This window comes from Bos taurus, chromosome Y (genome assembly GCF_002263795.3).
Source record: "Bos taurus isolate L1 Dominette 01449 registration number 42190680 breed Hereford chromosome Y, ARS-UCD2.0, whole genome shotgun sequence".
Taxonomy (NCBI): Eukaryota; Metazoa; Chordata; class Mammalia; order Artiodactyla; family Bovidae; genus Bos; species Bos taurus.
Genome location: NC_082638.1, coordinates 59190569 through 59205950, shown reverse-complemented (window position 1 = coordinate 59205950; position 15382 = coordinate 59190569). Strand labels below are relative to the sequence as shown.

At 35.4% G+C, this 15382-nt stretch overlaps 1 protein-coding gene across 1 annotated transcript; it reads right to left on the bottom strand.

Annotated features, from left to right (window-relative positions):
* Window positions 1–264: 264 nt before the first annotated feature.
* Window positions 265–11211, bottom strand: LOC132344529 (RNA-binding motif protein, X chromosome-like). Its single transcript, XM_059884217.1, has 8 exons — window positions 11072–11211; window positions 10443–10549; window positions 7985–8159; window positions 6181–6327; window positions 4909–5020; window positions 3607–3729; window positions 3442–3530; window positions 265–2821 (listed from the first exon to the last, which is right to left on the bottom strand). The coding sequence occupies exons 1-8, from the start codon at window positions 11178–11180 to the stop codon at window positions 2517–2519; spliced, it is 1167 nt and encodes a 388-aa protein (XP_059740200.1). The 5' UTR covers window positions 11181–11211; the 3' UTR covers window positions 265–2516.
* Window positions 11212–15382: the final 4171 nt, after the last annotated feature.

The window sequence follows — 15382 nt, the reverse complement described above, 5'->3', positions numbered from 1 at the left end:
AACAATAATAGAGGTACTTCCGAAGTAATGTGCTACATGGCAATACATAGCAGAAAATTTCATTAAGAGAAGTAGAAACAAGAGCTGAGAAAAAGATGTGCATACTTTTTAACTTTTATGCTAGTTTTTACTGGAAAAATTGGTGTTTCACTAAGAAATGAAAATAATTCTATCATATATCACAGTAAGAAAAAAAAATAATAGAGTAGGTATAAAAAGCCAAACTAACACTTTTAGAAAGCTATGTAACACTTTAATTTCAAGATAAAAATTCCTAACACAAAGTACTAAAAGTTTACAATACATACAGAACTAATGAAAAATCACAAATGGAAAGTTTTCTCTAACACAAAAACATCAAATAAAAACAAGCAACATACAAGAAGATAACCCCTTTAAGTCAAGACAGTTTCAAGGACTTTTTCCCACTTTTAGATGATTTAAAATTCATAGTTACTAAACACTAAACAAATTATGCCTTTATATTCAGCATACACAGCAAAGCCTGGGATACAGAGTTCTATATCAACATACAGAAGAAGAATACTTCGTTGTGCAGGTTTTTTAACACTGTTTCTAAAGCAACTTGATATTCTTTATTACTAAAAACCAGTTTAATGGCTAGGGTCAACAGAAAGGTACAACATTTCTTACATCAGGAGCATTTTCAACAGGGAATTTTACATTTCTGGGTTAATTGCCATTTTCAAATTAAGCCAACTACAGGAACCTTCAGGTCAAACTGATTTTAAAAACAGTAACTCATTACACATAAACTGTAGAGAAATTTAGTTATAGTTGAAATTTACTTTTTATTCTCTGTACTACAGACAACAAATTCATTTTTGTCGAATGAACACTTTAACAGGACAGGCCTTTAACTTTGGTTATAATTTTCAGAGTTTACTCTTTAACATGCTCAAAAACAGAATCTTTATAGCAATGTTTGGGAGAAATTATTTTCTAGGTTGCCATTCTCATATACTCACGAATGTTGTCACTATTATAACAAGATATCCTGTCAAGGATCTTTCTGTTGCTCAAAGTTTCCAGGGTAGGTAATACAGACACTATCATAATGGATTCATAGGAAATAATTAGAAATTATGCTAGGAAGTTTATATTCTTATTCAGTCCTCACAAACACTACAGCACAACTAAATGAAAGTTATGCTTTCATAATGTCTAGCATCAAAATAGCCGTTTGAGATCTGGTTGCAATTTCAGAAGTTACCAATCTAACTACTTAAAAAATATCCTGTTCTTTCTCAGCTTTGTACTAGGATCAGTAACTTACTGCTTACTTTGTTCCTGCTTACCTGGACAGTGTTGCCTTGAACTTCATGTAAATATCAATGTCACTTTTATGCACTATCCTTTGTCTTGAAAATGTATTCAACTATGCCTTTGACTTCTAACATTTGGAACAATCCTAAGAAATTTCTTAATCTGTCTTCTGAGTTTGCCTCAAATATTGTTAATTGAACCTTTAAAAAGTAAATTTCCCCTAATTTGCTGTTACTTTAAAAGGAAATTGCAAATCTCTCCACTAATTTTGCCAATTCCATTTGTCCTGCAGCTCTTATACTTGTTTCTTAACAAAAAGTTGATGTATTATTATTGATACCTAAATCTACCTATAAAAACCCTTAACTTTCCTTATAGATAAGCCTATACTTTTGGGTTAGATCAAGTACTCCAAAATGAAGTTAAAATCATCATTACTTAAAACACTGCCTTTCCAACAAATCTAGAACTATTTACTTTCATTAAGATACATACTCAGAATACTTAACTAGTTCAATCTCAACTTAGGTACAAATTGTTTTCTTTTTAATCATGGCACTTTTGTCATTAGCCACTTGAATGGCTAAGAAAATTGATACTTAACTTTAGACTTAAACATTTTAGTCATATATCTAAATTTTCTTCTGATTTATACTATTGTTTTAAACAGTTGGACACAACATTTCAGTAAGGACGCAAACATCCCTTTCAGGTTTTTTAGAGACTTGTCAAACCTTTTATACACTGCTTTCAAAAATAGCATGTAATATTTGTTAACCTAAATAGAAAGCAGGTACAGCTTGCAATGGAGAAATACCGTATTGCTTAATTCTGAATGCATTCATGTGCAAAGACACAAAGGGAAACTTTAAGCAAACAGCACAATTCACCCTCCAAACAAGTGTTTTTATGCTTGTTTAACGCACCAGTAAAATAAACAGTGGCATTTCGCAAAACACACTCTGAAAATTTAGACATTAAATTAAAAATTTTTAACTTCTATTTTTCAATTAGCAGACAACTATGAAATTACTTTGAATAACTCTATTTTTCAACTTATCTGAATGATTCTATTTTTCAATTTATCTGAAAATTCATGGAGGGTAAAGTTTACAGCTCTTCCCTCCAAAGCCAATGCTTTTTCTTCAGCAGTACTCAAGTATGAATTAAAACAGAAACTCACACAAAATTTTCCCATGCCAACAAAACATGGTATGTGAGTATTATTTTTAGTATCTGTTTCGGCCTACTCTTTCAGATCGGTTTCCCCCATGACCTCCCCTGGAAGCCTCATAACCTGAGCTACTGTATGACTCATGAGGAGCAGGGTACACCCTATCCTTGGAGGATGGAAATCCTTGTTCTTGTCTTCCACCACGGTCACGACCACTTAAGTATGTATCACTTCGGCTGCATGAGTAACTTTTCTGCCCTCCTCCATTTCTATCTCTTGTACTGCTATAATCGTCATAGTGACGACCTCTGCCGTAACTCAGAGGTGGACCTCTTCCTGATACAGCACCGTGGGAGCCCCCTGTGAAATTAATAATTGATAAAATTATAAAATTTTCCCATTACTACTATAACATGACTATAAAGTACTAAATCTTTCAAAGGCTAGCCTTTATCTGCCTCTGTGGTGAAGATATGAACTAGTAGCCATGGTGAAGGGGCTTTCACATTTATTTAAAAAGAGCAGTATTTTTTAGCTCCAGTGGTTGAGAAGGCAATGGCAACCCACTCCAGTGTTCTTGCCTGGAGAATCCCAGGGACAGGGGAGCCTGGTGGGCTGCCATCTATGGGGTTGCACAGAGTCGGACGTGACTGAAATGACTCAGCAGCAGTTTAAAGTAAATATTAATTTTTTGGAAAAGACTAAAATTTTGAACTTCATAATGTTCCTATGCTTCATACTCTTAATAGCACTTTTGTTTTTAAAAATGTTACAGTAATTTTTGTGATTAAAAAATGTAAGCTGCCAAATTACCCTTCATATCATTTTAAATGACTGATCAAAACTAATTCAAACCAATCAATTAGGTAGAAATTACTTTTTTTTTCCCCTGAGAAATTAGAAGTAAACTTGAGTAAATGATGTAGATCTAGCATGTCAATTCTAATTCTGTCCTTTCTGAGTTGTAACTGTACTCTTACCATAACTCCTATATGAATCCCTGTAAGAGCCTCCACTTCGATGTTCAGAATAATCTCTATCACGGCTTCCACCATAGCCATCATGATCACTAAATTTAAGAGAATTAATGTTAAAGAAAAAATTTCCATAAGTTATTTGATTAGAAACAGAATTGTTTATAGTACCTATGTCCTCTAGAGGAATGATCATCCCAAGAACTTGAATGGCCGTAATCATGGTATGCATAGTCTCTAGATGGTGGAGCATAATTCTTGGTGTCTCGCGAACTTGGATCTCTGCCTGAGTAACTTAAAACAAACAAACAAAAATAAATGAAAAGAATTCATACTGAATTCATACAGACAAAAAAAGTTTTAAATTCAGAGGATCTCAATATACTTTTCTTCAAGGAAGATATATAATGATGAACAAGAATGTAAAACACTGCTTAACATCATTATTTTTTTAGGAAGAAAAAAAGTTTTTCAATCTGAATGAGACACCTACTCTGCACCTAGTAGACAGGCTAACCCTAATATAAAGCATCAGGTGTTGGTGAGCATGCAGAAATCCTGTGTGTGCACAGTAAATAGAAAGCTGTGTCAGACTCTTAGTGACCTTGTGGACTGTAGCCCACCAGGCCCCTCTATTGATGGGATTTTTCAAGCAAGAATATGGAGTAAATTGCTGTTTTCTCATCCAGGGTATCTTCCCCACCTTGGGATTGAATCTGAGTCTCTTGCGTTGGCAGGTGGGCTCTTAGCACTGCACCACCAGTGCAGTTATGGAGAAGATGAATGGTTCCTTAAAATACTGAAAATACTGTATGACCCAGGAATTCCAATTCAGAGTTTACACTCTGAATTGAAAGCAGGTACTCCAATGTTTGTACGCTTTAACCATAAAGATGGATAAACAAACAATGTTAACTATACATATAATGGTAGTTTAACCCCCACTCAAAAACTGAAGTACTGATTCATGCTTCAGCAAGGATTATCTTTGAAAACACTCACACTAATGGAAAAGCCACATATTAAAGGTCACATATTGTTAAGGCTTCCATGTGGCTCAGTTGGTAAAGCATCTGACTGCAATATGGAAGACCAGGGTCCAATCCCTCAGGAAGATCCTCTGGAGAATGGAATGGCTACCCACTACAGTATTCTGGCCTGGAGAACTCCATGGGCAGTGGGGCCTGGCAGGCTACAGTGAACGTATGATATATTCAGGATTAGGTAAATTTACAGACACATGACGTAGGTGGGTGTCTCCTAGGGACACGGGGGGATAAAAATGGGAGCAACTGCTTATAGATTTTGTTTTGGGGTGATGAAATGTTTTGGAACTGAACAGAGATAGCGGTTGCAGAATTCTGAGTAGTTTAAATGCTACTGAACTGTTCACTTTTAAAATTTTGTTAGATACATTTTACCTCAACAAAATTAACTATGACTTAAAAATTCATGTATTTTATTTTTCTTTACCTGTCTTTAGTAGCATAACCATAATCTCTTGGTGACACATAGTTATCTCTCCGAGAAGACACTGGCTGTCTACGAGGACCTCCTCTGTAATTTTCTCTCCGCAATACTGGACCTTTAATTTAAAAATGCTCACATAAGTATCTCAGAATTGAGAGTAATATTTCAAAGAAAAATTCGAAAGACTGGTGTGTCTCCTCTCTCCAAAACAATTGAAAAAAAATACTTATAAAATCCGATTCATGCACATTTAGCTTGCTTTATAAATGTAATTTCTGAACATTTTATTTCCTGACATCTTCTGCTCCCTGTACATTTTGGATAATCTTTAAATTACAAGTAATAGAATCTCTCAAACTTTGAGTAAAGTCTAATTATTTTTTTGAAACTATTTTCACAGGTTCAATCACAAAGTACTTGATTTTTTCCTAATGTTGATAAATTTAACATAAACTGCAACCTGAATTACTGACCTTTCCAAATGATAGTACTATTGAGTTCAACTACTTATTAGCAATAAAGGGCTCATTTGAAAAATGCTACCTCTTCCAAAACAGGAAAACTATTTACTGTAAATAATACTCACTTCTTGTGCTAATTCTTACTAATTCCTGGTGGTCAGACTTCTCTTGTTTTGTTTGCTCACTAGGCTAATAATCTAATGAAACTTTAGGTTTCTAAGCTTCTTTTGTATTTTGAAATCAATACCATAATACACTTAGCTTCATTAATATTCTATACATAAAAATGACAATTTGATAATGATTCAAAGTTTTTAGCTGTATCAAGAGCAAACAATGTAAAAATATGTTAAGAATCCAAACTACAGTTAATATGACAAGTTTCAGTTACTGTTTATAATTACATGAACCAGGTAGCCAATATAACATAGCTAAACTACTCTACATTCCAAATCGCTGACTCATGGGATATTAGTTTTCATGAAAATACTTGATCTTGAAACCACGTGAAAAATCCTACTAAGCAGCAAATGTTAGCAACTTCAAAAAAAAAAAAAAAAAAAAACCCAAGGAATTCTCTAGCAAGCATAGATTTAAAAGAAATGTCTTCCCCACTTCTATGTTAATCACCTACCACACATCTATAATTAGATGCTAAAGAATTATTTTTCATCCACAAATCAACTAGTGATCAACAAACATGTCCATGTAATTCTCTTTTCATTTTGCTTCTTAAAGTTAAGGATTGATTTTTAAATAGCTCACGTTTACTAACTACTCAGAAACAATAGTCTCTATATTATATAACGTTTACCTCGTCCTCTCATTCCACTACTGCTTCGCCCTTGAACAGAAGGAGCAGATCTTTTAGGAGAAGGACCTTGACATCTTGAAGATGGTCCTTTTTTAACTGGATAGGGTCCTCTTGAAGAGCTCGTGTTGAGACTATATCCATTATCACCTGTATTTCAATGCAATTTTTTAGGTAGAGTAAACATTCTTAAAGTTTAAGTTTTGCTTACTGTTTATAGATCTTTAATAAAGAACTACCATTGCCTTCAGCATTTGTATTTGTCTAAACCAATAAAACTATTTCCTCATGTGATACATCAGTTAGTACAATTCAGTCAGTTTGAAAAATTTATGAAATGATTAAAGAACCACTGCTGTGATAGTAGTCTGAAGAGAATAGAGGAGGTGGAGAAAAACCAGGATAAAATAAAATTTTAAACACACTGGGAGGAAAATAATTCATACAATTCTGGTGTCAAAAAAGCTTTTAAAAATGTAACACAATAGGTGTTATGTCAAAACAATAAAAAAAATATGCACCTAAAAGTATAAAAAACTCCTTTTATAGGAAAAAATGCAACTTCTCCAACAACCTTGGATCATTTAGTAACCTAGTACATATTTACTTGGAGTAAAAACAAAAAACCCTGCTTTTAAGTGAATCCACACAGATCTGCTTTGTTCAAGGATCAACCTTTACTGTTAATTTTTCAAGGAAAAGGCTATGTTCTGTTCAACTCTAATAGTATTTAAGAATGCATGGTAAGTAATGAAATCTTTTTATCTAACTAGAAAAATGTTTACAGATATATTCCAGTTACACTTGGGAGAGTACACTTTGCAGAATATGAGCTAGTAAACTTTTCTCATCTCCTGAGAAAATAACAGAACTGTGTGATCTTATAATGAACACACCCTGTAACAGAACTTTTAAAAATATTTTCTAAAAAATCACACATCTGGTTGTCAAAAACAGAAGTGAAATGTTTTATTTTTCAAGATTGGTTATTGTTAGTAGAGGAGACAAAGTTTGTTAGATATATGGAAGTTTATGAATGGAAAGTGCCTCCCTTCTTTCTTACCAAGTAAAAACTTCTTTGAAAATATTTCATAATACCATTTGCAGTAACTCACTGTTCTCTAACACACACAAACATGCATATGTATGTACATATATGTAATTATACATACAAAACAGAGGCTTTTACATCTGTATCAAAGACAACTTTTCCAAAATGCAAATTTTATTACAACAGAACCCAGGAACAAAAGCACCATATCAAAATGACAGTGGAGAATTGCATAGAGTTGTCTGCACATACATGCTCAAGACAAATACTACAAGGTCAGTCCAAAAATACACAATGTTCACCCCTGAACTGTGTTATCTGTTATGTAATCTTCAAAGTTCTCCAGTACTTTTTACAATACAGTAGGACTACTCTGAGAGTATATACATGTCTTTTTAATAGTTTAAATAAAGTTATTTGCCAAAATTGGAAAATTCTAATGTATGATCAACAGCAATGAATTGTGTAGAAAAACTGTTAAAGAGGCATCGATAACAATGGTAAAAAAAAAGAATAAAATTTAAGCCATTTCCCTGTAAGATGATGAACTTTTTTTGCACATAAGTAATTTTATAACTACAACAATTCTTTACAACTTAGAAATAATTCTGATTATCAATAATGGTAATTTTCTCATTTAATATATTCTTGTAGATTATTCTTCTCATTAACAATGCAATAGACATTGAGATTTACTAGATGTTCAAACTTAACAGTTTTTCAGTGCTATGGCGTCCTTGTATTTTAATACATTACCAAAGTTTCCTCCATGAGACATACGCCCTCTTGCTCCACCAGATCCTCCTCTTTCCCATCTCAGATTTCTTGGATGGCCCCTGTTTCTTGCAGGGGGTTGCAGTTTCTGTCTACCACCACTTTCAAAAGATGGTTTATTGGCTTGTTCTACTTTAATTGTTTTTCCATCCAAAAACTATAAGATTAAGTACAACATCAGTAATGTTACATAAATTTTAACTTATTATTGCAATGAATTAAATCAGTATTTTTCCCCAAAGCAAACATTTTTTTCCTGAAATGACTGTGCTCTTCAATATGATGAACATGACTTAATTGGCAATTGCCTTTCCTAAGTCATCCAACACAAAGCGTATGTATTTACTATTAGAACTTCCTGAACGGTTCTCTGGTATTAAATGATGAGTATCTCTCCTTTACCATGAAAAAGCACACATTTTTATTTTCTATAACATGCTTCATTTTAGTAAATTTTCCATTTAAAATTTCAGCTTCCCAAGGGTATGTAAAAGTATGCCTATTACTTATTCAAAATAATTGTTCCTATCATAATTATATTTTAGCATTTGTTCTATTAGACACAAACATAAATTTTCTCAATATAACTGCTGCTCTGTATTTACTCTAGTTCTAATAATTTTCTTCATTTTTCTTTTTTTAAAAATAGAACCTTTATTTGGCCATTAACATTTCTTGCCTTATACAACTGTTTTATTTTCTGTTCCCAGGGGGTTACTGACCGTAATGCTACTTCGTATTTTTCAGAAATGCTTAAATTTAATCTTCCAATATCTGCCTTAATATTTTACAGAGACCAAAAGGAGTTTTGAAAACCTAACAGGAATCATACTATATACACTCTTGTTATTTCACATTATTTTTGGAAAACAATTTTAAATCCTAAATTTCCACCAGGACTTCTGGCTGAAATGGCCTCTAGATCAATACAATCATCCTCAAAAGCCATTTTCCCCTCATCTTAGGGTCTCATTTTCTATATCTTGGTTCAAAATATTTTCCACAAATTCATGCAGTGTCTCTTTCCCAACTCAGGATTTAGCAAATATTCCTAGATATACTGAAAAAAATAGTATTCACCACCCGATGAGCTCCACCAAAATTACTACTTTATTTTCCTTAACATTTCTGCGTGTAAAATTAATGTTTCTATTTGTACGTTTTTTCCCTTCACCCAGAACGCCAGTGCTTAAGAAAATAAATATTTTGTCTCATCCACAACCATTAACCAGCTAACTAAATTCAATCAATGCCTCGCAATATAACACCTATTGAATAAAAATTACTCAAGTGTAATTTCAGATTACATGTTCCAGTGCTTGACAACTAGAACAAATAAAAAAAAAAAAAAAAGAGGAATTAGTTACCATCAAGTATTCTCAAGGAAAATTTATCTCTGTGACCCAAAGCTGAGTCAAACTTAACTTTTAGGTACTACCATATCTGAAAAATTAAAGGACAAGGGTCAACATGTGTCACATGTGTGAAATATACTAGAACCATAACTGTAGATAATAGGGAATTAATGTATTTGCACTAAGGGAATGTAGAAGTTCCAGAGATAATTTAACAACAGGATATCATGAGTACAAAAGCCTATTACCCACAATATAAAATGGGGGAGATACAGACTTCCTTTTTATTTAATGTAACAATCCACAGACGGGGCACATCCTGGAGCAAACACAGTGCTCCATAGCTAGCTAAAGAAATGGGATGGGGAGGGAAGTGGGAGGGAGATAACATTTGTATGCTTATGGCTAATTCATGCTGATACACGGCAGAAACCAACACAATACTGTAAAGCAATTCTCCAGTTTTTTAAAAAAGTTCAGCTTCTACGGGACAAATTTTTATTCCTAACACTGATACACTGAAGAGTGACTTAAATAGAAAATGCCAAGACTTAAAATACAGTATGAAATACGGGGAGAGTGCTGAAGGTTAAAACCTATTTGTATTTACACCTGAATGTTAATAGAAGACAGATTTAATCTGTTTTGTTAATGCTGGTATTAACTTCAATCTCTTCCCAACCAGAGGAACTAGTATTTATGTGACAAAAAGGAGTGAAGCCTTACAAAGCATTATACTACTGTAACAATAAAGAAATCTATGCTGCTGCTGCTAAGTCACTTCAGTCGTGTCCGACTCTGTGCGACCCCATAGACGGCAGCCCACCAGGCTCCCCTGTCCCTGGGGTTCTCCAGGCAAGAACGCTGGAGTGGGTTGCCATTTCCTTCTCCAGCGCATGAAAGTGAAAAGTGCAAGTGAAGTCACTCAGTCGTGTCAAACTCTGCAACCCCATGGACTGCAGCCCACCAGGCTCCTCCGCCCATGGGATTTTCCAGGCAAGAGTACTGGAGTGGGGTGCCATTGCCTTCTCCAAAAGAAATCTATCAATAGTGTTAAATGAAGAACATACATTATTAAGACTTACCTTTCCATTCATTTCTTTGGCAGCATCCTTTGCATCTGCGGGGCTCTCAAAAGTAATGAAAGCAAAGCCTCTCGACTTGTTTGTGTTCCGATCCTTTATCAAGAGAACTGTAATACACGTAAATCTTTTAAATTTAAAATGTCACATAAAATTGAACTTTACTATTTTCAAAATTATCACTCCTTTGACAATTTCTCATAAGACCCTTTAACATACTTGAATGTTATCAACACAGTACAAACTTTTGAAAGTTACTTAAAAACAAAAATCTATATATCGTTTTATACATGATATAAAAATATCACATAATTTGATTTTTATATATTATTCCTAGTATTCTAAAAATGAACAGTAAATCTCAATAATTCTACTATTACCATGTCTTATTCTCTTTCACATCCCAGGACCACTAGTACATTTTAAAGGCACTGTTTTCTTCCCTTTTCAGTAAGAGGAGACCCTTTCACTGACTGCCAAGTACTTGCCCAATTAAAAAAACAAAAACCTGAAACTACTCATAGTTGTCCATGGATATATATCAAGTAGACATTTGCTTTAAAGAGTTACGTATGTTGATTCTAGAGTTCGATTCAGTTCAGTCACTCAGTCATATCCGATTCTAGAGTTACCTTCCACAATGTGACCATATTTCCCAAATTCAGCTTCAAGAGACTCCTCCGTTGTTTCAGCACTGAGGCCTCCTATTAACAGTTTTCCAGGCCGATCTGCTTCCATCATTTTACTGTTAGGTGGCAAAAAATATACCAAAGAACAAATTATGAGCCAAAATGTTCCAATATCATTTAAAAAGAACTGAACTTTTAAAAATGTTTACTTAAAATACAAGGAAGCTTGTAACGCAAAAAGGAAAACAAGCCCTGACCTAATGAATGCTGTTTTTTTACAGATAACAAAAACCTGTAAGTTTAAATTACATTAGAAGGCTGCTGGAAAACTGTTTTGAGCTGCAGTGTTTAAAGAATTCACTCATTAAAACCTAAATACAGTATCTAAGTTTTATAAAATGTACATAAAATACACTAAACACATTTTCAAATTTCCCCATTTTCTCACGTTTATATTGATTACACAACAAATAATCTGTAAAATACACTTAAATTTAAAAACTTCTACAATACTAAGTCATAAAAGCCACAAGAGAATAAAATACTTTGCTGAGGAAAATTTAACCTGTGGTTACTTATTTTGGTAAACTAAGAATCATAGCTCCAGACAAAATAATGTTAACTTTTATGAACATTAAAATTTGACCATTTTCGTTAAGTTAATCAACAGTTCAACATTTGAAAACTTTAGTTTTAAGTCATATAAGTAAAATGGTTCGGTATACTGGTTAAGTTTGTCAACTACTGTCACTATCTCAGAGAAAAACTGTTTAAAAAAAAAAAGAGTGCACGTGAAACAAAATGGAGCCTGGGCTGTTACATCCAGATGCGCAATTAGCAGACTCAAGGCAAGGGAGAAAATCTGAGTTATACACCAAAGCAATATCCCATGACTAGTAGCCAGAAGCCAAGAGAGAAAAGCTGGATTAGGCACCAAAGCAACAGCCCCCACAACTAGCAGCCCCAAGCCAAGGGAGAAAAGCCAGGTTAAACACCAAAGCAATAGTCCGGTGCCCTAGCAGCCCCAAGGCAAGGAGGAAAAAAAAAAAAAAAAAAAAGCCAAATTACACACTAGAGTAACATTCAGCCCAACTAGCAGCCCCAAGTGGAGGGAGAAAAGTCGCGTTACCCACCAAAGCAGCATTCCGCACAACTAGCAGCCCCAAGCCAACGGAGAAAAGGCGAATTACACACCAGAGCAACATTCTGCACGACTAAGCCCCCGCAACTAGCAGCCCCAAGCCAAGGGAGAAAAGCCGGTTTACACACCAAAGCAACAGTCCGGTAAACTAGCAGCCCCAAGGCAAGGGAAACAAACAAACAAACAAACAAAAAAGCCAAATTACACACTAGAGCAACATTCAGCCCAACTAGCAGCCCCAAGTGGAGGGAGAAAAGCCGCGTTACCCACCAAAGTAGCATTCCGCACAACTAGCAGCCCCAAGCCAACGGAAAAAAGCCAAACTACACACCAGAGCAACATTCTGCACAACTAGAAGACCCTAGCGGAGGGAGAAATTTCGCATTACACACCAAAGAAGCATTCCGCGCCTCTAACAGGCACCAGCCAACGGGGGAAAAAATGCATTACACACCAAAGCAACATTCTGCATGACTAGCGGTCCCAACTGGAGAAAGAAATGGCAACCCACTCCAGTATTCGTGCCTGGAGAATCCCAGGGACGGGGGAGCCTGGTGGGCTGCGGTCTATAGGGTCGCACAGAGTCAGAGACGACTGAAGCAGCGGCCCCAAGTGGACAGCAAAAAAGCCGCATTACACACCAAAGCCACATTTTGCGAGAAACCAACGCAACATTCCACATGACTAGCAGCCCCAAACCAACGGAAAAAAGCCGAACTGCACACCAAGGCAACACTGCACACGACTAGCAGCCCCAAACCAACAGGGAAAAAATGAATTACACACCGAAAGCAACCAACATCCCGCCCTAGTAGCCATAAGCTTGTGGAGAAAGATCCAGCCTTATACATCAAAGAAAAGTTACAAAGCAAAAACAGCTTTCTCAGTCCCAGGGTAGGAGTATACGCCCAGTATATCCTCCCACAGCCAACATCCAGACATTTCAAACCCCCTTCTTCATCCCACCCCCGCTCCGCCCCCACCTCGTCCATCGCATCCCCAAGCCCTCCATTCAGACAAAAGAACCCTCAAACTTCACTGGCTTTCCATTGCTACTTCAGGCACTGATTCTCCAAGGAATAAAAATTAAAGATATTTTTCAAGAAATAAACTAATAAGACTTTTCAAGATAATGTACACACACACACACACACATATATATACATACACTCAGCTATTAGGTCTTACGGGAAAAAACCTGACAGGAAAAGTCAGTCTGAGTTACCATTTTTCTCCAGTAAAAACTGACACTATACCTATAAACATGTTCTCATAAGGTATAAATCTGTTTTTTGATCTTAAAATGCCCGATTCTTTACTTTTTTTTTTGTCTCGGTCTTCCGAACACACACCACCAAAGCCCCTGAGTCGACTGCTAGCTAAACTAATTTTGAACGCAGCCCTGCCTCTTCCGTCAAGCGCATAAAGAACCGGATGTACGGCACGAGGAGACGAGCATAAGGAACCTGGATGTATCGCGAGATGAGCCGCAGAGAAAGTAGGGCAGGAAGAAAATACAGAGGTGGAGGAGGGGTAAATGGAGACCTTTGAGGGAAAGTCTAAAAAAAAAAAAAAATAAACCAAAAATAAAAAGAGCAAAATATTCTACTAGGTTTACCAGTCGGGTTAACTTAATCACTATAAAATACAAAAGAGAACTTCTACCATCACATGTTTTCATAATTTATTGCCGTCTCATATGTCACCAATATGACCACTCTTGAGTGGCATATTCTTTAATTGTGTGATTTCCCTTTTTCTTAATACAAAAGAAAAGGATAAATAATGAAAATATTTAAACCATTTAGGAGTTAAAAGCCTTAGTGTCTTTGAAGTAAACATATTTGGAATTTTCTCATTAAGCAAATAAAGGTAATGTTTTTCACTAAAAATCCCAAAAGTAACAAAATGAAGAGATCCACTAAGGACAAACTCTGCAATTTCTGTCACCTCAGCTAATGCATGTCTATACCTGAAAGAACTCTGCTGACAGATTATTTTTCCCTATATAAAATTCTTCCTTCTAGGAATTAACATGTAAAATCATATCTAATAGAAGAAAATACACTTAACGAAGGAGAGAACTAAAACTTATTTTCCAAGGGTTTCTTTAGAATTTATCTAGTTTATATAGCCATTATATATATATATATATATATATGTATATATATATATACACATACATACATATATACACATAGTCGCTTCAGTCGTGTCTGACTCTCTGCGACTCCATAGAGGGCAGCCCACCAGGCTCTGCCATCCCTGGGATTCTCCAGGCAAGAACACTGGAATGGGTTGCCATTTCCTTCTCCAATGCGTGAAAGTGAAAAGTGAAAATTGAAAGGGAAGTCACTCAGTCGTGTCCGACTGTTAGCGACCCCATGGACTGCAGCCTACCAGGCTCCTCTGTATATGGGATTTTCCAGGCAAGAGTACTGGAGTGGGGTGCCACTGCCTTCTCCAATATGCACATATGTACATAAATATTTATACATATATGAAATTTAATATACTTATATACATATATATGTAAGTATATTAAATTTTACTATTCTTATAAAGCAATACTATAGCTCCATTTTCAGTGCTTATGTCTTATTTTAATACTGATGTCTACTAATCTTTATATTTCCCCGTTTACAAAAATACTTAGAATTTCTTAGTAAGCCATTATAAATAAGTAATATAGTGTTGACTGGTTCTTCTAAAGTAGTGATTGATCTTTCTAATATATCTTCTTTAGGTAAATCCATGGAGAAGGAAATGGCAACCCATTTTGGTATTCTTGCCTTAAGAAGCCTACGGACAGAAGAGCACTGGGGCACTGGCGAGCCCCAGTCCATGGGGTCTCAAAGAATGGGACAAGACTGAGCAAACATACTGTAGGTAAATGGAGCTTCTGTGATGACTCAGTGGAAAAGAATCTTCCTCCAATACAGAAGACCTGAGTTTGATCCCTGGCTCAGAATGATCCCCTGAAGAAGGAAATGTCAACCCTCTCCAGTATTCTTGCCCAGAGAAGTCCATGGACAGAGGAGCCTGGCAGGTTACAGGCCATGGAGTTGCAAAGAGTCAGAGACAACTAAGCAGTCAAGAACATGTAGGTGAACAACTCAGCAGTGAAATCATGCACCAAAGGTAAACACACCTTAATATATTTGTATAAGATA

Excerpts from the sequence above, each read along its gene's own strand:
- LOC132344529 (XM_059884217.1), bottom strand. The coding sequence starts at position 11,180 with ATGATGGAAGCAGATCGGCCTGGAAAACTGTTAATAGGAGGCCTCAGT. Across the intron at positions 10,550-11,071 it reads ATATGGTCACATTGTGGAAG|TTCTCTTGATAAAGGATCGG; the intron begins GTAACTCTAGAA and ends CGTGTATTACAG. Across the intron at positions 2,822-3,441 it reads GGATTCATATAGGAGTTATG|GGGGCTCCCACGGTGCTGTA; the intron begins GTAAGAGTACAG and ends TTAATTTCACAG.